The 22717-nt window shown below is 35.7% G+C and overlaps 6 protein-coding genes, 4 non-coding genes and 1 pseudogene across 12 annotated transcripts; 7 read left to right on the top strand and 4 right to left on the bottom strand.

Moving 5' to 3' along the window:
* The first annotated feature begins 611 nt into the window (after positions 1–611).
* LOC104751319 (transcription factor PRE3) lies at positions 612–1291 on the top strand. The gene is made up of 2 exons (XM_010473237.2): positions 612–899; positions 986–1291. Exons 1-2 carry the CDS (start codon positions 768–770, stop codon positions 1133–1135), a joined length of 282 nt encoding a protein of 93 aa, XP_010471539.1. The 5' UTR covers positions 612–767; the 3' UTR covers positions 1136–1291.
* A 3426-nt stretch (positions 1292–4717) lies between these two features.
* LOC104751318 (putative serine/threonine-protein kinase PBL3) lies at positions 4718–7103 on the top strand. Of its 2 annotated transcripts, none has more exons than XM_010473236.3 (5): positions 4718–5132; positions 5564–5889; positions 5987–6122; positions 6203–6463; positions 6567–7103. In XM_010473236.3, the coding sequence occupies exons 1-5, from the start codon at positions 5051–5053 to the stop codon at positions 6941–6943; spliced, it is 1182 nt and encodes a 393-aa protein (XP_010471538.2). In that variant the 5' UTR covers positions 4718–5050; the 3' UTR covers positions 6944–7103. The 2 variants fall into 2 exon arrangements, with proteins under 2 accessions (XP_010471538.2, XP_087348123.1); XM_087491997.1 differs by having other exon boundaries at positions 4801–5132; positions 5574–5889.
* A 479-nt stretch (positions 7104–7582) lies between these two features.
* LOC104751316 (protein RKD2-like) lies at positions 7583–8764 on the top strand. The gene is made up of 4 exons (XM_087491998.1): positions 7583–7653; positions 7756–7883; positions 7978–8351; positions 8435–8764. The coding sequence occupies exons 1-4, from the start codon at positions 7583–7585 to the stop codon at positions 8762–8764; spliced, it is 903 nt and encodes a 300-aa protein (XP_087348124.1).
* LOC104751317 (geranylgeranyl diphosphate reductase, chloroplastic) lies at positions 8761–10959 on the bottom strand. The gene is made up of 3 exons (XM_010473235.3): positions 9864–10959; positions 9356–9752; positions 8761–9263 (listed from the first exon to the last, which is right to left on the bottom strand). Exons 1-3 carry the CDS (start codon positions 10566–10568, stop codon positions 8959–8961), a joined length of 1407 nt encoding a protein of 468 aa, XP_010471537.1. The 5' UTR covers positions 10569–10959; the 3' UTR covers positions 8761–8958.
* A 1445-nt stretch (positions 10960–12404) lies between these two features.
* LOC104751315 (GDSL esterase/lipase At1g74460-like) lies at positions 12405–14260 on the top strand. Its single transcript, XM_010473233.3, has 5 exons — positions 12405–12749; positions 12855–12985; positions 13097–13336; positions 13440–13689; positions 13832–14260. Exons 1-5 carry the CDS (start codon positions 12524–12526, stop codon positions 14083–14085), a joined length of 1101 nt encoding a protein of 366 aa, XP_010471535.1. The 5' UTR covers positions 12405–12523; the 3' UTR covers positions 14086–14260.
* Positions 14261–14584: 324 nt separating this feature from the next.
* Positions 14585–15405, bottom strand: LOC109129399 (uncharacterized). Its single transcript, XM_019237513.2, has 3 exons — positions 15087–15405; positions 14953–15014; positions 14585–14835 (listed from the first exon to the last, which is right to left on the bottom strand). The coding sequence occupies exons 1-3, from the start codon at positions 15178–15180 to the stop codon at positions 14707–14709; spliced, it is 285 nt and encodes a 94-aa protein (XP_019093058.1). The 5' UTR covers positions 15181–15405; the 3' UTR covers positions 14585–14706.
* A 29-nt stretch (positions 15406–15434) lies between these two features.
* On the bottom strand, positions 15435–18017 carry LOC104751314 (agamous-like MADS-box protein AGL65; annotated as a pseudogene). Its single transcript, XR_015585276.1, has 12 exons — positions 17900–18017; positions 17431–17552; positions 17262–17321; positions 17145–17163; positions 17012–17055; positions 16886–16901; positions 16735–16796; positions 16509–16605; positions 16372–16422; positions 16167–16294; positions 15716–16088; positions 15435–15642 (listed from the first exon to the last, which is right to left on the bottom strand). The product of XR_015585276.1 is annotated as an agamous-like MADS-box protein AGL65 (transcript).
* Positions 18018–18345: 328 nt separating this feature from the next.
* LOC147925858 (small nucleolar RNA Z267) lies at positions 18346–18420 on the top strand. Its single transcript, XR_015585576.1, has one exon. It is a non-coding gene; the product is annotated as a small nucleolar RNA Z267 (small nucleolar RNA).
* A 115-nt stretch (positions 18421–18535) lies between these two features.
* Positions 18536–18630, top strand: LOC147925857 (small nucleolar RNA R44/J54/Z268 family). Its single transcript, XR_015585588.1, has one exon. It is a non-coding gene; the product is annotated as a small nucleolar RNA R44/J54/Z268 family (small nucleolar RNA).
* Positions 18631–18682: 52 nt separating this feature from the next.
* LOC147925856 (small nucleolar RNA snoR122) lies at positions 18683–18760 on the top strand. Its single transcript, XR_015585592.1, has one exon. It is a non-coding gene; the product is annotated as a small nucleolar RNA snoR122 (small nucleolar RNA).
* Positions 18761–19218: 458 nt separating this feature from the next.
* Positions 19219–21028, bottom strand: LOC104751313 (protein ROH1D). Its single transcript, XR_015584796.1, has one exon. It is a non-coding gene; the product is annotated as a protein ROH1D (transcript).
* Positions 21029–22717: the final 1689 nt, after the last annotated feature.

Here is a 22717-nt window from a genome sequence, read left to right as displayed (position 1 = left end):
ACTCACCATAGAAGTAACAAAACTCAAAAAAAAAAAGGAAAAAAAAGAAAAAAAAACACTCTATATATGTACAACAAAAATGAAAAATACAATGTTTGTTTCTGTTACATGACGTCCATGTCTGTCCTATAAAATAATGGATATAACTACGTTTAAGATATTACTATAGCTTATTTTAGGTAGTAAGAATTTGTTGCTCAAAAAAAAAAAGGTAGCAAGAATTTTAAACATACCTTTAGCAATCTGACATCGGAAGTATGAACCGTCGTTAGGCGACTGTCAAACTCAAATTAAGCTTAAAAACATATCAACAAAAGTTACGTTATAAGGTAAAATTTTAACAAGATTTGGCTAGATTCAACGATAATATTATACCCTAGCTAGCTATCAAACTTAGATCTATAATAAAAATATGAGATTCTCTGAAGTCGTTCTATTATAACAAAAGTTGTCAGGAGGGGGCATATAATTCAATATTTGAAAAATAAGATTCGATATATATTATTTTCAATTTAAAAAATAAATAGGTAATTTTATTATAATTTTCATAAACAAATAATAAAAATGCCTACATAAATACAACCGTTACTTCACTTGTTTCCTTCATACTATCAACCCCTCTCTCTCTCTCTCTCCCTTTTCCTTTTCCGGCATAACTTGTGTGTGACCCCTAAACTCCATAACTTGTTTCTTCGATAAAGTTTCCTTTGCTTTAATTAATCTCTATTAGTCTTACTTCTTCCCTAATCAAGAGTCACAAAAAGAGAATGTCGGGACGAAGATCACGTTCGAGACAATCATCAGGAACTTCAAGGATCTCCGAAGATCAAATCAACGATCTCATTCTCAAGTTGCAGCAGCTACTTCCTGAGCTCAGGGATAGTCGTCGCTCCGACAAGGTACGCTAACTAACCCAACTAGTTATATTTAGAATATGGTGTATATATATATGGCATGAAAATGATGATATATAATATATTAACAGGTTTCAGCAGCAAGGGTGTTACAAGATACGTGCAACTACATAAGGAATCTGCATAGAGAGGTCGATGATCTAAGTGAGAGGCTATCTGAGTTACTTGCAAACACAGACACTGCTCAAGCTGCGTTAATCAGAAGCTTACTTACCCAATAATTCCTATCTGATCTTCTTCTTCTTCTTCTTTTTTTTTTTTTCTTTCTGTTTTCTATAATAATAATAATAATAGTTTGCGGATTTTTTTTCTATAGATGATGATGACCTTATAAACGTTTAATGATACGAGTTCGTCACTTCTCCTTCGGTCATAAATATTCGCGTGTTTCCTATATCAAACCTTCGCCCTTTTTTCGGTTATTTTGTTTGTTTCTTTTTTTCTTCCAAATATCTATTCCGTTAGGGTTTTGTCACCACAAATACTTGGCTATTTTCATTCTCTAAGCTTTATTGGTTTTGTGTCTTTTAGTAATTTAAAACATGTCAGACCAAGATATATGATACATAAAGAACGACGTACTTGTAAGTTGTAATTAAAATATGCCATTTAAGAATTTCATATTGTATCGATCTTGTCATAACTGATAAGAAGAAGCTTACAAATCCTAAGAAAATGGTAATTATTGACACATTAAAAAAAAAGGAGCAATTAGGAGTCATTCTTCTGAAATTTAAAAAACAAAATGCCGAACAAATGATTTTTATTTATTCCCCAAATCTTCCAAGAACATATTCAAAATATAGTCCACTAGTTAGTTTGGTGTTCATGACCACATATATTGTCGAAGAAAAAAGGAAGGAACCATTATGAATTTTATGGGCTTTCAAAATGGCGAAAAAAGAATTAAGAATACAAAGTTTTTTTATATTATCAAATGGGTGTATTAGTTATTACTTATTAGGAGACAGAGCCATCGATGAAAATGAGACTGTCATTTTCCGCATATTATAACTTTGAAGGAATAGGAAGATTATGTTTATGGGCAATAAAGTATGGGGTGAACTTGACGCTATGCACTCAAAAGAAGCACAAAAGGCTGCAAATTTCAAGCCATGACCTAAGTTTTGTTTTTGTCACTTTTTATTTATGTTTTTTCAAAATGTTATTTTCTTCCCATCAAAGAGATTTTTTATTTTATTTTGTAATAGATTATTTGAGAGAATTTTGCTTTCTTATAACCACGAGATCTCGTGCCGTAAATTAAAAACCCAAGACTAATGTTTTTACTAACGGTTGTGGTAAGTTGAAAAATTATTGTCATTAAATGATCGAAGATGATTAAAATATCCCTAAAGGCCTAAACAATTACGATTTTTATATGGTGAATCTTAAATAACTGAAAACTATAAATGATTTTCTTATTTAGATGATATATCATCAATTTCAATCGATAAAGCTAAGTAACACAACAACTACAATAACAATGGATATATTGGATTGGTTTGTCATATTAGAGAAATGAGAAAATAATCACATATGAGAGAATGTAACCAGTCATTTTCTCGAATTTAAGGAAAGTCACACGTACATTATTTCAACTATATATAATTGTATTAAATGATAGATAGATCGATCGCTCTCTAGTTATTAATTTTCATAGCTATATAAACCTACTAGATAAGGGTCTGCATGTGTAAGTTTAAAATTGTTGAAGAAAATAAATCTTAAATCTTAAACAATTTAAATATATAAAGAAATTTTATTTAGTAAATATATAAATAATTTAAGTTAGAGAATATTTGTATTTACCTTCATACATTTATTTATATTTATATACTTTTAATATATTATAACAATTATTACAATAATCTAAAACTAAATTATATCCCACTAAAAATTTTGCTAAATACTCATCATTACAAATATTATTATTGACAAATTTTAAAAACATTTCACAACTTATTTACAAAATATTTTACATGCAAAAAATTCATCAAAGCAACATTTAATAAGTAACCACATATAATTTTACTCCTTGTTTTAGCATTAAAAATATGTTCTTAAACCCAAAATTATTATATTGTTAAAGTATGCTCTTTATCACCACCTATAAAATATCTTCTAAACAAATTAAACAAATTTTATGTTGATTTACTTTCATTTTGGCATAATTATAGTACTTATAATTACTAAAATTGTTTTATAACATAATTTCTTTAACCATGAAATTTTTTTTACTCCAAAGATATTTTGGATGAACAATATTGAAAATTATCTACTCGATTACAATGATTTTATGACTAACCCAATAAAAGTTGAGAAATTGAAAAAAGTTAATATAATATAATAAAAATAAAAATTTGAAAATTATAATCAGGATGATATATATAAGTCTTAGATAATTCAGATATACAAAATAGAAAGTTTATATATAATTTAAAACATGACATATGTCATAATCACGTTAAGGATCAACGACCTATTTACTCTTCAGAAATATCCAATTGTACTTAAACAACTTAAAGCTATGACCACTTCTCAAATATTCACGAATCATAAATTCTCAACTCATTTTTACCCGAATAAAAAATTCTCATATATTTTTCTATATACCTGGTTTAAACGGGTTTGCGAACTTAATTCGATAGAAAACCACATAAATCCGGTTTGAAAGCAATTTTAAAATGGTATACAATTCCAACTTCCTAAATTTGAAACCGCTTCTTAATTACTCGATCAAGCAGTTCTTGTTTCAATACCGGAATCATCAACATTATTCAGAAAAGACAACTATAAATTTTGACCAAAAACATCAAACACCGACTTATCTTCCAAACTTATAATGCTACTAACTATAGAATCACTTTTGGAACCTCCATCAGTGTTTCCATCCTCGATTAAATTAGTGGGCTTATATACTTCGATTTCATTTATTGCATCTCATAGCTTCCATTGAAAAACTCGCACGAATCAATGACCCACGCAATAGATCGACAAAATTATATCAGAAAAAAAATCAAAGATCAAAGCTTTTGATAGAAACATGTAATGTTATGTAATATTACTGTTATTTTCTTAATTAGTTGTCCTATTATGTTTCAAAAATAATAATTCTTTTGACATAACTTATGTTATTCTTTTTAAATATGTTATTCACTATTTGTTTATTAATAAGCTAATAATATACATCCTTAGTGAATTACTTTTTTGTTTAGACATGTCAAATCTTATTGAGAAAACACATATAATATAAGTAATGTACAATGAAAAATAGATTAGTTTTGTTAATTTTCTATTTTGATTTAGAATTTTTTTAAGATATGAACATGTAAACTGAACATATAAACTTTATTTAGATTTGATATTATTTTCTTAATTATCTGTTTTGAAAAATAATATATTTTTGACACGTGTCAATATCTCATCAGTGTATTTGACACGTGTCATGGTCATGTTAAGGATTAATTTGAAAATCCTATTTTATATAGTAAAATAACAGTTATTCTAACCGATAAAATGATCACTGAAGATCGAGATTATTAAAAAATCAATAAGTGGTGACAAAATGAATGAATCATATAATTCTTTAAAAGTCCGAAAAGAAAAAAAGTAATAAAAAGGTATTGTTAAAAAAAGAAAGAAAAAAATAAATTAACAAGTTACTAAAAACGAAAAAATAAAAAGGATTTAAATTAATTTAAAACGAAAATTCATTGAAAGAGTGTGGGGGACACGAGAGTTGCACGTGATGTAAATAAGTCAATAGGGTAATTAATACAATAGGGGTGGTGACTCTGACAGGGAAGTTAATACAACACGGAAACTCGTTTCCTTTCTCTCTAATTTTAGTTTTTAGGTTTTTTTTATTTATTTTTCTTGTAACAATTTTAGGTTTACAATATTCAACCTTTCTCTGATCTCTCAAATTCCAAAAACCTTCGAAATCCAAACACATTTTTTGAACCTCACCACTCTCTCGTTTACATCGTTCTTCCTTTTTTTTATCCCCGGAGGAAGAATGTCGATGACAGATGCAGTGATAAAGATCCATCCATAAATGCTATAGATTAGTTAGTGTTTGTTTCCCATTGCAATTGGTCTCTCTAGGGTTTTGGAGGATTTAGACCTCTATAATGGGGAACTGCTTTGGATCTTCCTCAAAGAATGAGGATGTTAACGTTGACGATTCCTCAGTGAACTCGAAACCCTTTTCACGTAAGCCCCTTTCTCATTCTTCTTTTCATCTATCTCTCTGTTTGATATAATTGTTGTTCCAATACGGACAGAGCTACATTGTCCTGGATTCTCGTAATCTAAGCTAGTTATTAATGCATGATAGATGAATGTGAATTGAAGACGAAATATTTGGGTTTTTGAGATGTTCTAGCTGACTTAAGAATCTCTATGTACTGCTAATTAATGAAGTCTTACTCGACTTAGCAGAGGAATGTCAGAAGCAGATAGAAATAGGTTTTCCTTTTTTTTTTGTAGTTACTTGATTCATCTCTAGTGGTACGTACGGAAGCAGAGAGGGCTTTAATTCCCCTGTTCTTAAATTATTAATTGTGCTGTTGATAAATTTTCCCAACGTTTCTGTTTTTTCATTCCCACCTTTGACGTTAGAATGTGGTATTGTTCTGGTCTAGGAGCTAATAGTGATACTGGAAGAAGCTCGAATCTTTCATATCCATGGATTTTAAAGCCTCTGATTACAAGAAAATGTGAAGCTAACAGCACTCTACCTGCACCGCGTGAAGAAGGAGACATCATGCATTCTCAATATCTGAAGTCATTTACCTTAGATGAGCTAAAGAATGCTACAGGAAACTTCTGTCCAGAGAGTCTAATTGGAGAAGGAGGGTTTGGTTTTGTTCACAAGGGCTGTGTTAATGGTGGACCTGCTGGAATCGAAGTCGCTGTTGCTGTAAAGAAGCTTAAAACTGAAGGGTTTCAGGGACACAAGGAGTGGGTGGTAAGCTTCTTTTCTAATTACTTTATTATGATTTCCTCTGAGGCTATATATACTATACCCTTTTAGAATCTTTACATGTGTATGCTTTCTTCTAAAGAGGGAAGTGTATTATCTTGGAAGATTGCATCATCCAAATCTGGTGAAATTGATTGGGTACTCCTTGGAAGATGAACAACGTCTTTTGGTTTACGAATATATGCCTAATGGTAGTCTTGAAAATCATTTGTTTGAAAGTAAGTAAGAATTAAAATCCAACACTTATGTTTATTTTACTCTGCATTGTTCATGACCTGACGAATCATGTTTGTTCTAGGGGGTTCTAATGTGCTTTCTTGGTCACTGCGTATGAAAGTGGCGATTGGTGCTGCTCGTGGGCTTTGTTTTTTGCACGAAGCTAAGGACCAAGTCATTTACAGAGACTTCAAAGCAGCAAATATCCTTCTTGATTCAGGATTTAACCCAAAACTCTCGGACTTTGGATTGGCCAAAGAAGGTCCAAAAGACAACCGTTCACATGTGACAACCCAAGTCATCGGTACAGAAGGTTACGCAGCTCCAGAATATCTAGCAACAGGTTCATCTTTGTTTGATGGTTGATGGTTTCTCTTTGATAACAACGACATAACATGAAAATTTCTAGAACACATTGATTGGTCTCTGCTTTTGGTCTCTGTCAGGTCATCTAACAACGAAATGTGACGTCTACAGCTTTGGTGTAGTCTTGCTAGAGATTCTATCTGGACGTAGAGCAATAGACAAAACCAAAGCTCGAGAAGAAGAATACCTAGTGGAATGGGCGACACCTTACTTGCGAGACAAGCGAAAAGTGTTTAGGATAATGGACACGAAGCTTGTGGGTCAATACCCTCAGAAAGCAGCGTTTATGATGTCTTTCTTGGCTTTACAATGTATTGGAGAGGTTAAAGTTAGACCATCGATGCCTGAGGTCTTGTCTCTTCTTGAGAAAGTTCCAATTCCAAGACATCGAAAGAGTAGAAGCAGAGGTTTTGCTACTAACTCTTCTTCCAAACGGTTTCTCAGACACCCTAATTAAGGACCCAAAAACTCTTTGGCTTTTTGATCGTTTCTTTTGTGGAAATGGAATATAAAAACGTTTTTTTGTTACTTCATTGATAATAATAACTTATGATAAATTGTGAAATATAGAAAGATAAAAAAAGAAGCTTGGCCATGATCTATACTTAATTTAACCATACGTTACTTCTTGTAATCTTAACTGAGCAAACCTCATTCAGTTAGTGGCTATTAATTATACACAATCATCATGATCATTGTTATGTGTAATGTTATACTATAAGAACATGTACATAGTGTACATATGTGATATGTGTATTGTATGTACTAGTATTTACTCGAAATGATTGCATGTCATATGTGCATGGAGAGACGAAAAGAGAAATCTAATCCAAACCAAAACGGCCCTATCAATTTAACCACCACTAATTAACATTAATCATATTCATATCTCTCGTAACTCCAAATTTAACAGGGCTATCAATTAGCCGTCAATAACCCACCTCTCCTAATAGTTTCATCATCACTAATTTCACTTTTATTCTCTCTCCATATCTTACTAATGTGCTACTCTCTCATCTGAATGTGTATACATATAAATCTTTTCTCCCTCATCGATTTTTACAACACAACTTCTCTCTCTCTCTCCCTCTCTACAATGGCTGATCACAAAAACAAAGAAGATAAGCCATTCTCGTTCCTAACTCATTCACCATCCTTTGATCACAGGTCAATTTCAGAAGCTTTTGTTTTGTTTAATTTAATAATAGTGTTTTTGTTTTCTTATGATTTAATTTCTCTGTTTTGTTTTTTTTTGGTAAACGCATGCAGCTCCTTAAGTTATCCTCTATTTGACTGGGAAGAAGATCTTCTTGCTCTCCACGAAAGCTCTGCCTCTCAATCTTTTCCTTTGACTACAACTTCTCTGCCATTACCTGATCTTGAACCTTTGTCTGAAGGTATAATATATAGTTAATATAGTTGTCATAATATACATAATTACATATATATGTATGTATTTAGAGGTGTCATGGGTCTTGTTTTGTTCTGTAGATGTACTCAATTCATACAGCTCTGGATCATGGAACGAAACAGAGCATAACAGAGGATATGGTGCTTCATCGGAAAAGAAGACTAAACATGGAGCAGTGCAAGAGACGACAAAGAAGAGGAAACTTAACGAGAGACGCAGAGAAAATAGCGTCAGAATCATCAGCGACATTACTACTACCTACACGACTTGTCCAGCTTCAAAGGCATTGTCAATGGAAACTGTCTCTCGCTACTTCTATATGCCTATAACTCAGGCTGCTATAGAGCTCAACGTTGGTTTAACTCTTCTGAAAAGAAGATGTCGTGAATTGGGTATTCGAAGATGGCCTCATCGCAAACTCATGAGCCTAAAAACTTTAATAAGTAACGTCAAGGTATGTAGAACAAGACATTAAACACAGTGTTAATTATTTTTTGGATTAGTGAATTGAATATGTTTTTAATTCTCTGTGATTAGGAGCTGCAGAAGATGGAAGGCGAAGAGAATGCAGGGAAACTGCAGAACGCGTTGGAAATGCTCGAGAAGGAGAAAAGGACGATTGAGGAGTTACCAGATTTGGAGTTTGAGGACAAGACGAAAAGGCTGAGACAAGCTTGTTTCAAGGCTAATCACAAGAGGAAGAAGAAGAGAAGTCACAAGTCCGATCAGGCTCATATAGCTTCGTGTTCAAGCAGCGGATCTGTCGCTAGTGATGAGTCGGTTAATGATGCAGTAATGGAGGAGAGTGATGAAGAGGTCAAGTATCTCTTGTGTGGTTTCTCAAATGAGTTTAGTAGTGGTTTGTGATTCTGTTTTTTTTTTGGTGATTGTAAAGCCAAATGCTTTTTGACTAATTCAATAAACAAAAAAAAAACATAAAATATGATACTGAATAATACCACCATTGAAGAGCAACAACATTAGTGTACTGTAGATGCTACTAACAAAGAAACAAAAAGAGAGAGATAGGAAGAAAAGGGATAGACCTCATCTTTTTGTTCTTAAACATTAAGCTTCTCAATCTCTCTCCTTAGAGCATTAGCCCTGACCAAACTCCCAATGGTGTTCACAGCCAACTTGATGTCTTCCAGAGGACTACCTGGGGCAACCCTCTTGTACAGATAACTATCAAATGTCATCTTCTGAACATACTCATCAGCACACATCTCAACAAAAGCTTCTCTAGCTGGATTCGATCTGTAAAACACTTTCTGCAACACATCAAGCACCCTGTACGTAGGCAAGTATGTCTTATCCCATTTCTCCAAGTATTTCCTCAAGTCCCCTTCATCAATCATCTTCTTACCTGTTGCCAAAACACACATATAAGACTTTAGCATTATTCACTAAAAACTTAAAACTCAAGAACCTGAAAAAGGCGGTTTTGTTTTAACTTACCATTCTGTGAACCTTCAACAATGGCTTCAGCACACATTCTTCCACTCTTAGCAGCAAAGTAGATCCCTTCACCAGAGCATTTAGTCACATACCCTGCAGCATCACCAACAAGAGCCACTCTTTTCGAGAGCCTACGTGGTCTCGGGTGTTCAGGAATCGGATGAGCCTCAACACGGATGATCTTGCCTCCCAAAATCTTGTCTTTGGCTCTGTTACGAGTAGCGAGCTGAAACTTCTTGATGTCACCTTTGTGAGTCACAGTACCTGTTCCAACAGCTACATGGTCGCACTTAGGGAACACCCAACCATAGAAATCTGGAGACACATCATCTCCAACATACATCTCAGCTAAATCCTCATAGTAAGTCATTTTGTCATCAGGAATCCTAATTCTCTCCTGAAAGATTCCAACTAAAACTCCATAAAAACATGATCTTTCAAAAATCCTTAACAGCTCTACTGATCAACCAACAACCATATGAAACTCAAAGAAGTTAAGGGATTTGACCTGAAACGCAATAGCGTAGTCGTAATCACCAGCATCAATAGATTTAGCAACCCTAGAGTTAGCTCCATCAGCTCCAATGACAGCATCAACCTCCATTGTCTTCTTTGTCCCCGTAGATCCAGTTTTACCATCGTACTCAGTGTAATGCAGAGTGTAGGGAGAGTCCCAGTTCTCAGGATGATCCATCTTAAGGAAGAGACCATTAATAACAGTAGCACCATTCTTCTCAGCACGTTCCCTCAGGTACTGGTCAAGCACTTCTCTTCTCACCATACCAATATACTCATGCTCCTTAAGCGTACGGCCAATGTCAACAGCGATGTTCGAAGGCGATATCATCTTCATCTTCGTCACTCTCCTGTCAATGATGTCCAACGGCAAATTGAACTCTCCGACCATACAGAGAGGGATGGCGCCACCGCAGGGCTTACAGTTGTCCATCTTACGCTCGATGAGAACCGTCTCGATACCTCCTTGAGCTAGAGTCTCCGCAGCAGCTCCGCCAGCTGGACCACCACCGATGACGGCGACGCGGAGTTTACGGTTGGAGAGTTTGGGAGTGGATCTGGCTGCGGTAACACGGAGAGAGCTGCTACGTCGTTGAGGGAGAGAAAGTGATGAAGGTACATGATGAGAGACGAAGTTGGTTTGCTCCGTTGATGATTGGCGTAGTCCGGTGAAGGATTTGAGTGTAACCGTCGCCATTGTTGTCTTGAAAAGAAAAAAGCTTGAGGAGTTCTGTGAACACACACACGCACTTGACTATGGAGTCTCTCTCTCTCTCCCTCTCTCCCTCTCTCCCTCTCTCGGCCTCTCGCTGCTTCAGTTTTTGTTTTGGTTAAATGTGTTTTTGTTTGAGTGGATTAGAGATATTGTTGGAGATTTCCGAGGAGTATGTACCGTTGGATTAAGAAATGGACGGTGATGATGAGATGAGGATAAAGTTACGGGTTTGTTTTTTTTTCTTTTGTGGGTAGATGTGGTACCCATTCTGTGGACCAAGCGGCTGAGTTTTGTCCACGTAGGATAAGTTATGTAACTAGTATGTCGTGTGTCTTTTGATCACTTATTTTTATGGGCACAAAATAGTGGTGTCAACGGAACTCCATGCCAGCAGACCTAGTCTAAATAGTACCTCAGCATAGCAGATATTAAATATTACGTCAGTTAGAAAACGAGCCTAGTTGAAATGGATTGCTAGTTTTAGCGGGTTATACTCGCAGGTTGACAAATTGACCCGCGGTCTTTAAATATTAAATAAAAATAAATATTTAATATAGATACATAACTATTTTTATATAATTTTAAATATATATCTTTTAAAAGTATGTAGTAATACAAATAATTTAATGTAAAAAAATTAAAACATCTATAAAAATTAATATAAACATTGATTTTACTTAAAATTGTTTTTTAAAATTATTATTTATTATTTTTACTTTATTTTAATATATTTTTTATTAATTTTATTTTAATTTTTAATATATTATTTAGGTCTGCGGGCGGACTTGGACATAACTTTTATGTCTGCGGGCTTAGCGGGGCAGCGTGTTGTGGTTCAAAAGTATAGAAATTGTCTCCGGGCGGGAAAAACATGGACCGGCCCGTTTGACACCTGTAGGCACAAGAGATCCGTAGAATCTTTAGGCATAAGAGATCCGTAGAATCTTTTGTTCACACAATTATGGTTCAATGGATATTTCAGTGTTTTCTCATTATTTTTTTTTCTTTTTCTTTTAATGACCAAAGGATTGTTAATCAAAATTGATTTGTATGTCCTGGTTTAAAAACACTGGCTTTTTAAAGGTACAATCAGACCAAATTAATATCCCCCCCTCAAGTATTAACTCGCTCTGTTTTATACAAGTACATACTCTGTTTCAGACAGAAATAGCCTTCTACCATACACACTCTTCATTGTCCAACGGTCTCGAACGGTCATCTTTTGGTTATTTTACCAGAATACCCATTCAATCACCTTAATTTTATCCAGCAGCCCAACACACAATTAGTCCATTGGGCTTGAAACTGGCCCATGATTAAACATATTCCAATCTTAGCCCACGAGAAGAAAAAAAGAAGAAGAAATATTAGACAAACATTTTCCTTTCTTTGGCATGAATAGTGATTTTCATTAACAAATGATTCTGTTCATATATATATAGTAAGAGTAGCTAGCTAGAGTCACGAAAAAGCAAGTGAAGAATACATGCATGAGGAAAATCAGTTTATAGAGGTTTTAGTTTGGTTAACACTACAAGGAAATATTCCGCATTAAGGTAAAACTGATTTCTGGTGTTACTCGATAAATGAGTTCTGAAACCCCAAAATTGAAACTATTTACTGCAAGATTTGATAATTCCCTAAAATGACAAGATTTCAAGTTTACGGACAAGAAACGGTTACAACTTACGACACCAACACGAGGAAAGAGTAGTAGAAGTAGGTTTGAATCAAACATAAAAACAAAAATAATTATTAAAGAAGAAAGAAAAACAAAATCAGTTGGTTCATCAACTCAAAATCTACCTTCACCTCTTTAGTCTCACATTACTCCACCTTTCTTACTAATTAGTCCTATTTTTTCACCTCCAAAACCCTTTAAAAACCCACCAAATTAACAAATCTTTTTCAATCAACAAACTTTCAAAACTGGCGACATGAAGTTTTGCGCAATATTCTTGTTGTTCATCGTTCTTGGAATCAACGGCTACGATTGCAAGATAGTCCAGTTTATATTCGGAGATTCATTGTCTGATGTAGGCAACAATAAGAATCTACCAAGAAGTTTAGCGACAGCGAATCTGCCCTATTACGGGATTGATTTTGGCAATGGTTTGCCTAATGGAAGGTTCACCAATGGCCGCACTGTTTCAGACATTATAGGTAAGTCATGTGTATGAACTTATAAATTAATCAATAATCATGGTATAGCATGTGAGAATTACATTTTAGTACAACCTTATAATTTTTTTGGTTAAAAAATTTTAGGTGATAAAATTGGGTTGCCAAGACCAGTAGCCTTCTTGGATCCATCAATGAATGAAGACGTAATACTAGAAAATGGAGTGAACTATGCTTCAGGAGGTGGTGGAATCTTGAATGAGACTGGTGGTTATTTCGTAAGTCTCGTGAATATATGATGTTATAATTTTAAAATATATTTGATAAGATCATTCATCAAAGAAATGATGTTTTTATTTTATTTTTTCATGGGGGTTGTATTTGTGAAGATCCAAAGACTTTCTCTGTGGAAGCAAATAGAATTATTCCAAGGGACACAAGATGTAGTTGTGGCAAAGATAGGAAAAAAAGAGGCAGACAAGTTCTTCCAAGATGCTCGATACGTCGTCGCTCTAGGCAGCAATGACTTCATTAACAACTATTTGATGCCTGTCTATAGCGACTCTTGGAAGTACAATGATGTAACCTTCGTAGACTACTTAATGGAAACACTTGAATCTCAACTCAAGGTTAATTAGTCTAAACAAATTTAACACTTTCACTTCAATTTTTGTTATCTTTTATATATGAATCGACTGATACATAATTGGTGATATATATGTAATGTTATAGGTCTTGCATAGTTTAGGAGCGAGGAAGTTAATGGTGTTTGGGCTAGGACCAATGGGTTGTATCCCACTACAAAGAGCTCTAAGCCTCGATGGCAATTGTCAAAACAAAGCGAGTAATCTTGCTAAGAGATTCAACAAAGCTGCCTCCACAATGCTTCTCAATCTCGAGTCCAAGCTCCCTAATTCAAGCTACAAATTTGGTGAAGCCTATGACCTCGTCAACGACGTCATCACTAACCCCCAAAAATACGGTACATACAAACTTTGATATAGTCAAAAGAAGCATTTATTTACGACATTTTTCACACAAATTTTTACATAAAGGTCATAAAAATACCAAAAAAGAACTCATCGGATTAACTTATTAATATGTTTGTGTGCAAAATATTATAGGGTTTGATAACTCGGATTCGCCGTGTTGCTCGTTCTACAAAATCAGGCCGGCGCTGACATGTATCCCGGCGTCAACATTGTGTAAAGACAGAAGTAAGTACGTGTTTTGGGACGAGTATCACCCCACCGATAAGGCCAACGAGCTCGTTGCTAATATACTCATCAAAAGGTTTGACTTCATGCGTGCCGATGACGGTACCTCCCAGGCTCCTTCTCCAGCGCCAGATATTGCTCCTTCTTCCGACACTAACTGATCCAATTGATGTCTAAGTTATATGTATATTGTTTGATCATGTTGTGGAGAGCTTCGTTTTCCTATTCCATTTTAATCATGTGAAACAATAATGTTTTATTATATGTATCTTGTTATTCATTCTGTTGTATCCGTTAATTTCCAGAATTTGTCTTATAATAGTTAAGATATTATCATGTTTGAGGTGGTTGTGTGTCCTCCACTGTCTTCAGTGTCTCTCCACCAAATAAAACGAAAACAACGATTAAATAATCATGTGGAAAAAGATTACGTAAAAGATAATAAAAATGTTAACAAAAATGGCATATTTAAAACAGTGCAAGGGGAAAAGCAGAGCAAAACCTTTTTGTGTATCAGTGGATGACCTAACCTGAGCTAAGTTAATGGTGGGACTTTTCTTTTAAAATGTCATAAAAATTGAGTCTTAACCTTTTTACACATGGGTTTAAATGTTTAATAAAGTTTGAGTGTTATCAAATATTTGATATCTTCACATAGCCTTTTAGATTAAGATTCCATTGTATTAAGATAAGACTCCTCCATGCTCTTAAATCTTGATACATATCATATAAAAAGATTATTGCATTATATTTAGAAGCTAGAATTAACAAGAAATTTGGAATTAGCATTCAGAACAGTGAGGAGTGTGGCGGTTGTTAGCACCTGATCCTGGATAATCGTTAATCTCCTCCACGTCCATCATCATCCTCCTTGTCCTTGGTCTTCTCTTAGGATCAGTTTCAGTGCGTCTCTATAAAAACATGAAGCATCCAGACAAGAAAAATCAAGAACAAGAATCAAAATACAAAACAGACTTGATCCTTGCTCACATTGTTTGTGTGTCAGTGTGTGTGGAGTAAATTCTTACCAGTTGGCTAATCTGATTAAACTCATGTCCTTTGGTTTCAAATTCTGTTAACTTCTCAGTTCCTACATTAAACAAGAAATTAAAACAAGAAACTTGAGGACTTGAGCAAATAGAAAGAGAGAGATATTACACACTTGCAGTGATCAGAACAGGCTTCCATGAGATCATGAGGTAAAGAAGAGCTAAAACCAACAACATTTGAAAACGAAAGACTTGTCTTCTCGCCATCTACACCTTCCCTTAAAAGACACAAGATATGTTCTGTTTCTTGATCTGTTCTTTAAGTTAAAAGCTTTGTCGAATTTATACAAAATAATCCCTGTGTGCTCTTCTTCTGGATCTGTAGGATTATCGTGGAAGAAGATATCGATATTAAAGAAAAGAAGATTGTGCAAATTTTCTCATTTTCTTTACATCTCTACCGTTGATTGTGGAAATAAACCTTTTGAGTTCACATGATGCTCATCAAATTAAAACTCTTCTTTTTAAGTTCTAGTGTTGTATTATTTAATACACTGACACACACATAGATATACACAAATCTGCTGAATATCATGTACGTGTACACACATACGCAGTAGTATACATGTACACAAAAAAACTTATATGTACATTGCTACAGTAACTCAAAACTAATCTTTGATCACAAGACAGATATTACTCACGACCTCTTCCGAGTCAATCTGGTTGCTGCAAGAGAAAGAAACCTAAGCTTATTTTCTGGAATTTAATTGTGTGTAAAGCAATTTATCTGTGCACTAACCTGATTGTTATCAGAGTGGTCAAACACTGGGTTACTAAAAGTTCGATGATGATCAGTAGCAGCAAACACCAGTTGATCAGGAAATTGGAAGCTGTGGCTAACCGGATACATAGAGAGATCTTGTTGGAAGTTAAACTCAAAACCTGATTCTAACTTCTTCTCTTTTTGCATACCAAATTGTGTAAGATATGAATACTCCTCGCCGAGTTACAAACTCGAGCAGCTGTTTCCGTTTAGCTCGTTTAGCACATTGCCTTCTTCTCTTAAGCGGTCAAGTTGTTGTTCAAGGTTGCAATTCTGATCTTCTTGAATTCTATACTCGAAGAAGCTTGAGTAAACCGGAAGTGATGCAGTTGCAGTATTTTCCATCTCACTGTTGATCATAAATCTTTGAATTGAGCAGAACATACAACTTCAAAGCATACCTTAATTGAATTGACAGTTCACTCACCGATGAGGAAGAAAACTTGAGTCAGCGGGTATGAACATTTGTTGGTAACTGTTATCAGGAAGCCATGAGATTAAATGATTTTCTTGAATACCATTTATTACCAAAGGTGATGATATCCCGCTATGAAACTGCATTAGAAGGTTTCGTCCGGTTCAGGAATGCGAGAGAGAAGAGAGGGGGGACAAGTGTCATAACTTATACTAACCTGTGTTGTTGTACATACTAGTAATAAGAGTTGATTCTTTCTGAAATGTTCCTGCAAGGCAAAAGCTGCTTCCATTACTAACTCTTAACATTTTCATATATGTTTGTCAGCAAGTCATCATATACTACCATACATACCTTGTGAATCTAAACTCTTTCAATAGATTTTCTCAATGATTCCCCCAAATGCTCCAGATGCTCGATGTTTTCAGTTCTAACAATATCTGTCCAACGGCTGAAAACACACACGACAGAAGAAGATTCAAAATGAATCTATCACAAGCATATTAAGTTAAGAGGGTTGGAAAAACAAATAGAAAGTATAAAAAACGGTATTTAAAACAGAAAAGCTCCAAAGTTCCACCTCAGTCTCCTGTGACACTCCATAACCTGAGCTTGAAAAAACGCTACTTGGTTATTCAGACCCTGTTCATGAAATGTTCAAGTACAGTCTTTTAGCAGTCAAAAGTCACGAGCATATCCAGGAGAAAAATTAGTTGATCCATCACCTTTACCTCAATAGTTTGATTCCTGCAGGATAAACAAAGGACCACCGTTCAAGTGTTTTACCAAGGGATAATCATAATAGTGACAAATAGTTTACCGAACTTAAGATTACATAGAACTTATCAATAAAGTACCTTGCACCATCATGATCCAGTTTCATGAAAGACTTCTTGAGGGCCTATACAATAGGTAGATGTTTCAGCTCAATATGTTTCCCATACCAATAACCCATTATGAAAAGGAAGTGAGATCCAATGAAGTCTGTACCTCAAGGCTCTCCATTTTTCTGTTAAAAGAAAAGTTATCAGTTTTACAACACAACTATCAAGATCAAGGTCTAAATGTACTTGCGAGTTGAGCTAGAAATAATGGAGAAACATATACCGTTTTGACCTTTCTTGAGGAGTCAACTGCGCAAACTTGGAAATGACATCTCCAATACATCTGCATAAACAAGAAACAAATGAATGAACTTGTCAAGATTCAGGTGAATTTCCCTCAGGCAAGATCAAAGAACAATGCCATGATCCACTTCAGAGTACCCATTAGATACCTATGACGTCCATGCAATGCGGCAGGCCTTCCGGTAGGAGAGAACATAAGAAGAACAATATCAATATCACACAATACAGACAACTCTCTAGCCGCTTTATCATCAGCTTAACCCTTCCCATTCTGCAAACCCAAAATTCATCACATCTAACAAAGTATCACAGAAGAATGAATAAACAAAAAGGATGAGCATTTCATCGAGTACACAGAAGACAAGAATCCCCAAATCCGAAATTGGCTTAACCCATCAAAGAAAACTCACTCCTTGAAGACGATATCAAAGGGATCATTCATATATATATATAGGAAAGACAAAGTCTTTAAGACAAATAGAAACAGAGGATTAAGGATTTGTTCTCTTGGAAATAACAAACGAATTTAATAGAACATGAACAAGCAGACTAAAACCATTGTAGGTAAAAAAAAACAGATTCCAGCAGAGAGAGAAATGGTGAAAACAAAGAGCTTACAGAAGCAGACTAAGGGACAACCTTCGATTTCGCAGGGAAAACTTTAAGACGTCGACCAACGGAACAGTGTGCTCTGCTTGAAGAGAAGGTAGACTGTGTAAATCAATTAGGCTGTTTTGATTATTCGGAAGGTTAACTTCTTTACTTTTACAATTTTATTGGGCCATTAGTTTGTATTATGGGCCAATTCATATTTTCACACAAGCCCAGTCAATATCTTTTGAGTTCCTTCTTTTTGCCCTAATTTTCGCCGCCTCTGCTTACCTATTTAAAGCCATCGTGATTTCCCTTGGAGACATATTAGAGCCACTTCTCTTGGAAACCCTAATCTTGTATCTCTGTATTTTCTCTTATCAACCTCGGGGGCTTATTAAAAGATTCAATATTTTTGTTGTGTTGATGTTGTTTCTGTTTTATTGTTGTTATTTAGTCTGATGCCTTGATTGATGTTGCCTGTGATGGTGTTAAATATACTTTGAGGGCTATGTCTCTAGGAAAACAAACCAACTCTGAGGCTATTTCAATCTTTTTTTTTGGTTCTCTCTAATAGTGAATTGAATTCGTTTGTGTTACTTTAGGTTTACAATAGTTTATGTAGGTGTTATTCTTGTTTGTTCTGTTAAGAGGTTAAGTGTGAGTGCAGATGATGATAAAAAGACAGGGACATCAGATTCTCCATTTGGAGAAATAGAATGATGAGTATGTCTAGATGGGAATCTCTTTGATGCACTTCACCCAAACCTAACCTATTTTTTTAAAAAAGTGTTTTTGAATCTTTGGTTATGCCGGTGATGTATATATGTGTTTTCATCAGATTTTTCAGTGATGAATTACATCACAGTTGTCACTACCTCTGAGGCATTATTTTCAAGGTTTTTTTATTGTTTTTGTTTACCTACATTTGATCTTAATTAGTTATTTAGAGAAGCCTGATGATTGCATCTAAGAACGGAGATATGAATGGTTGTTTTGTTGTAGCCTAGTGTTTGTATTGGGCTCCAAAACCTTACCCAATGTAATCATCTTGCTTAACTGTATATGAAGGCCACCTCATCTGGATTCTGTTTCACATTTTGTAGCTTTTTGTGGGTTTCTTTTTCTCTTTTCTGCAGGAGGACGTATCCAGCTGAGGAGTTTAACAAGATTTATAAATTATTAAGTATGACCTTTTTCAGAATATTAAAGCATGTACAGTTTGTATATATTATCTTTAGTTCACAATCCTTTGTGATTGTGTTTTTACTTGTATAATAAATGTTCGAAGAATTTTTACTATTCTATCTTCTCTTCAGTTTATAACCGAAAGAGGCAACATATTATGCAATAAAAAGCGAACTTCTTAATTGGATTATATTTTCCGATCCTTTTGAAGTGGAACCAAAATACATATAAATTAACAATCTTTGGCAAGAAAATTTTACATGGCAAAAGATTGTAAAAATGAAGTTTCTCTATGAAACATTCAGACAATCATCAATTCCACAATTGATAAACATACTTGAATTTGTCCAGATTTTATACTTGTGCCAAAACCCCTTTCCATAAATTTTTCACTAAAACATCATTCAGAACCGTGATGCTTTCCGACAGAATCAAGACCTTCTGTTCTGCTCCTTACAATCCGATGAAACACTTCCCTCACTTTCTTTTCAAACGGATCCAAACCATTCTTCAAAGCTTCTTGAAGCTTCCCCAATTCCTCAACCCTCTCTCTCACTTCCATCTCTTTCTCATCAGACAAAGGAAACTGAACAGAATCAACCAAAGCATTCATCAACCTTGAGCTCCTCTCAAACTGATGTATCTCTTTCAACAACCCACAAGTGTTCTTCCTCTCTCTCTTCTTCGATTCCTCAATGATCCTATCGTGCAACGACATCAAAGACCCTCCCCACGGGTAGTTCCTTGGAACATTGAAATGCACTTGCAAGCCTCTGTCTTGACAAGGAATCGCCGCCACAAGCGCCCACATCACAAACAGCAATATCGAAGTCATTGTATAAACAGGAACAACGAGACCATTAGTTGCGGTAATGTCACTAGCTCGAGGAGTAGCTAGATTGTTCCCAATAGCTTGCAATTGCTTTGAAGCTGACCATGATCTCGAAACACTCCAAGAAAGCGATCTGAAATGCCCGATTGTTTTGTGGTGAAGATGTTCCTTGTTCCTCCCAAACGAACGGTTACGATGCTGAGACGACACAGAGCTCGAAGAAGAATCTTTCTCATCAAGCATACCGATAGCTAACTCAATCAAAGTCTTCCTCGCACGACGAAACTGACCTTCACCGAGAGGTCTCTGGCTGGTTCCACTTCCACCACCGGTGTTGTTAAAAGCGCAGATTACGATCTCGATCAGCTTCTGCCATTGGCGGATCTGTTCAACACCGTCACGGATCGCGTTACATACATCGAGAGCCTTCACGCTTCTCTCGAAGTAATCAGCGATCAATCGATCCATGGGTGGTTTAGTGATCAAAGAGCGGTGGTTGATGAGGATGACACGAAACTCTTCTTGACAAGAGAGAAACGAATCAAGAAGCTTGCCAACCCATTCGAGAGACAAGAGATCTTCACAACCAGAGGCATTGAGATTGATAAACCTCTCAGCGACTTTTCTCTGGAAAGAATCCAACTCCGTCTCCATCCCAGTCAACTCGCCTGTTACTTTACTTGACGCCGCCGAGTCAACAGAGCTCACAGCCGAGTCTCGCCGTAGATTCAGTAATGACCTCCCGAATGATCTTTGGTATTCCGTCGCTGGCATCCTCAAAAAAAAAAACCAAAACCCAGATGAGATGATGATGAAAAATGTGAGATTGATGATAATCAAATCAGAGAGAAAATTCTCATTCCCCTAAAAAAAATAAAAATCGCTCCTTTTTTTTTGTGATTTTAGGACAGAGAGAGAGAGAGAGAGTGATGATAAAAATTAATAAAACCCTAATAAAGATCTAGGCTTTATATCGAGAGACAATTTTGACCGTGTCTTGTTTTTCCTTTTTTAATTTTCGATAAATATGGAAAATGGGATTTATTTTTAAAAGTTATAACATTCCCAACGATAAAGATATTTTTTTGTCTATTTTTGTTTATTTTTAAAATTTGGTTCTAATTATATATATTCACTCGTCCGAAACACGCAGCTAACACGTCAAGCTTATATAAACCCAAGTAGGAAACATACTATTATAAAGAAAAATCCCAGCCTATCTCTCTATACCTATTTATACTTTATACTCACGCCTTAGTTGCTCAAATTAGGAACGCAAAAAGAGAGGGAAAGATTCAGGGTTTACGTATTTCAAACGCAAGCCCACGTGTCTCCCACTTACTTTTTGCAGACGACAGTTTATTCTTCTGCAGAGCCGATCCTCAGCAATGCAAGGAAATTATCGATATAATCCGCTTTTATGGTGAGGCGTCTGGACAAGAAATTAACTTCTCCAAATCTTCTATCATGTTTGGAACTGAGGTCCCGTCCCATATACGTCAAGAGATCAAATCTATTGTTGGGATAGCACAAGAAGGAGGCATGGGCACATACTTGGGTCTCCCTGAGAAGATTCATGGGTCAAAGGCACAAATCTTTGCATTCGTGAGGGATAGACACCATAAGAAGGTAAACTTATGGACTTCGAAATTTCTATCCAAGGGAGGAAAGGAAGTCCTGATCAAATCAGTGGCGCAAGCAATTCCGACATATGTAATGTCGTGTTTTCTCTTACCAAAAGCTATATGCTCAAAACTAACTAGCGCGATAACCAATTTCTGGTGGAGCAATAAAGCAGACAGTAAAGGACTACACTGGATATCATGGAAGCAATTGTGTACTCAACTTTCGGAAGGTGGGATAGGCTTTAGAACACTAGAAGAATTTAATCTTGCCCTTTTGGCAAAGCAACTATGGAGATTGCTTAGATATCCAGATTCCCTTCTTAGCCGAGTTCTAAAAGGGAGATACTTTCGATATTGTAGTCCATTAGAGATACAAGTATCAAATCAACCTTCGTATGGCTGGAGGAGCATGTTGGCAGCAAAGCAGGTTCTTTCGTACGGAATTCGTAAGACCATAAGCTCGGGTTTTAATACGTGCATTTGGACTGAACCATGGATCCCAGATACGCCAGCACGGCCACCCCAAAGTTTAACTAGTGAGAGAAATCCTTTGATTTGTGTTAACACCTTGATAGATTTCAACACAAAAAAAGTGGAAATTGAACGTCTTTGGGAACTCTTCCCCCCGAAAGAAATTACCCTTATTTTGGGGATTAAACCGAGCTTGAATGCCTCAAGGGACGGCTATTCTTGGACTCTGACAAAGTCTGGAAATTATACCGTTAAATCTGGATACGAAGCCGCGAGAGCTATCTCTCGCCCTGCTTGCGACCTCCCTTCTCAGGGACCTAGTGTTACGACACTTAAGGCGCAAGCATGGAAGTTAAAAACATCACGGAAGCTTAAGCATTTCGTTTGGCAATGTGTGACTGGGTGCTTGGCAACATGTCAACGCCTGCATTATCGCCATATTGGTAGAGATAAAGATTGTCCTAGATGTGGAGCGGAGGAGGAAACTATAAACCATATGCTATTTGAATGCCCCCCAGCACGTCAAGTATGGGCTTCATCGACAATCCCTTCCCATCCTATGGTGTTCCCTTCATCTTCCCTATATAGCAACCTCGATTTTCTATATGGGCGTGGCAGAGACTCTGGTGCAACTGATCAAAACTTGAGAATGTTCCCGTGGATGATGTGGTACTGGAGAAATAAGAAAGTGTTTGAAAATATCTCTGAATCTCCGCAAGATATACTGGA

This window comes from Camelina sativa, chromosome 16, assembly GCF_030686135.1.
Source record: "Camelina sativa cultivar CO46 ecotype springtype chromosome 16, ASM3068613v1".
Classification (NCBI taxonomy): Eukaryota; Viridiplantae; Streptophyta; class Magnoliopsida; order Brassicales; family Brassicaceae; genus Camelina; species Camelina sativa.
The sequence above is the reverse complement of the archived record's forward strand: the minus strand, read 5'-3'. Positions and strand labels throughout refer to the sequence as shown.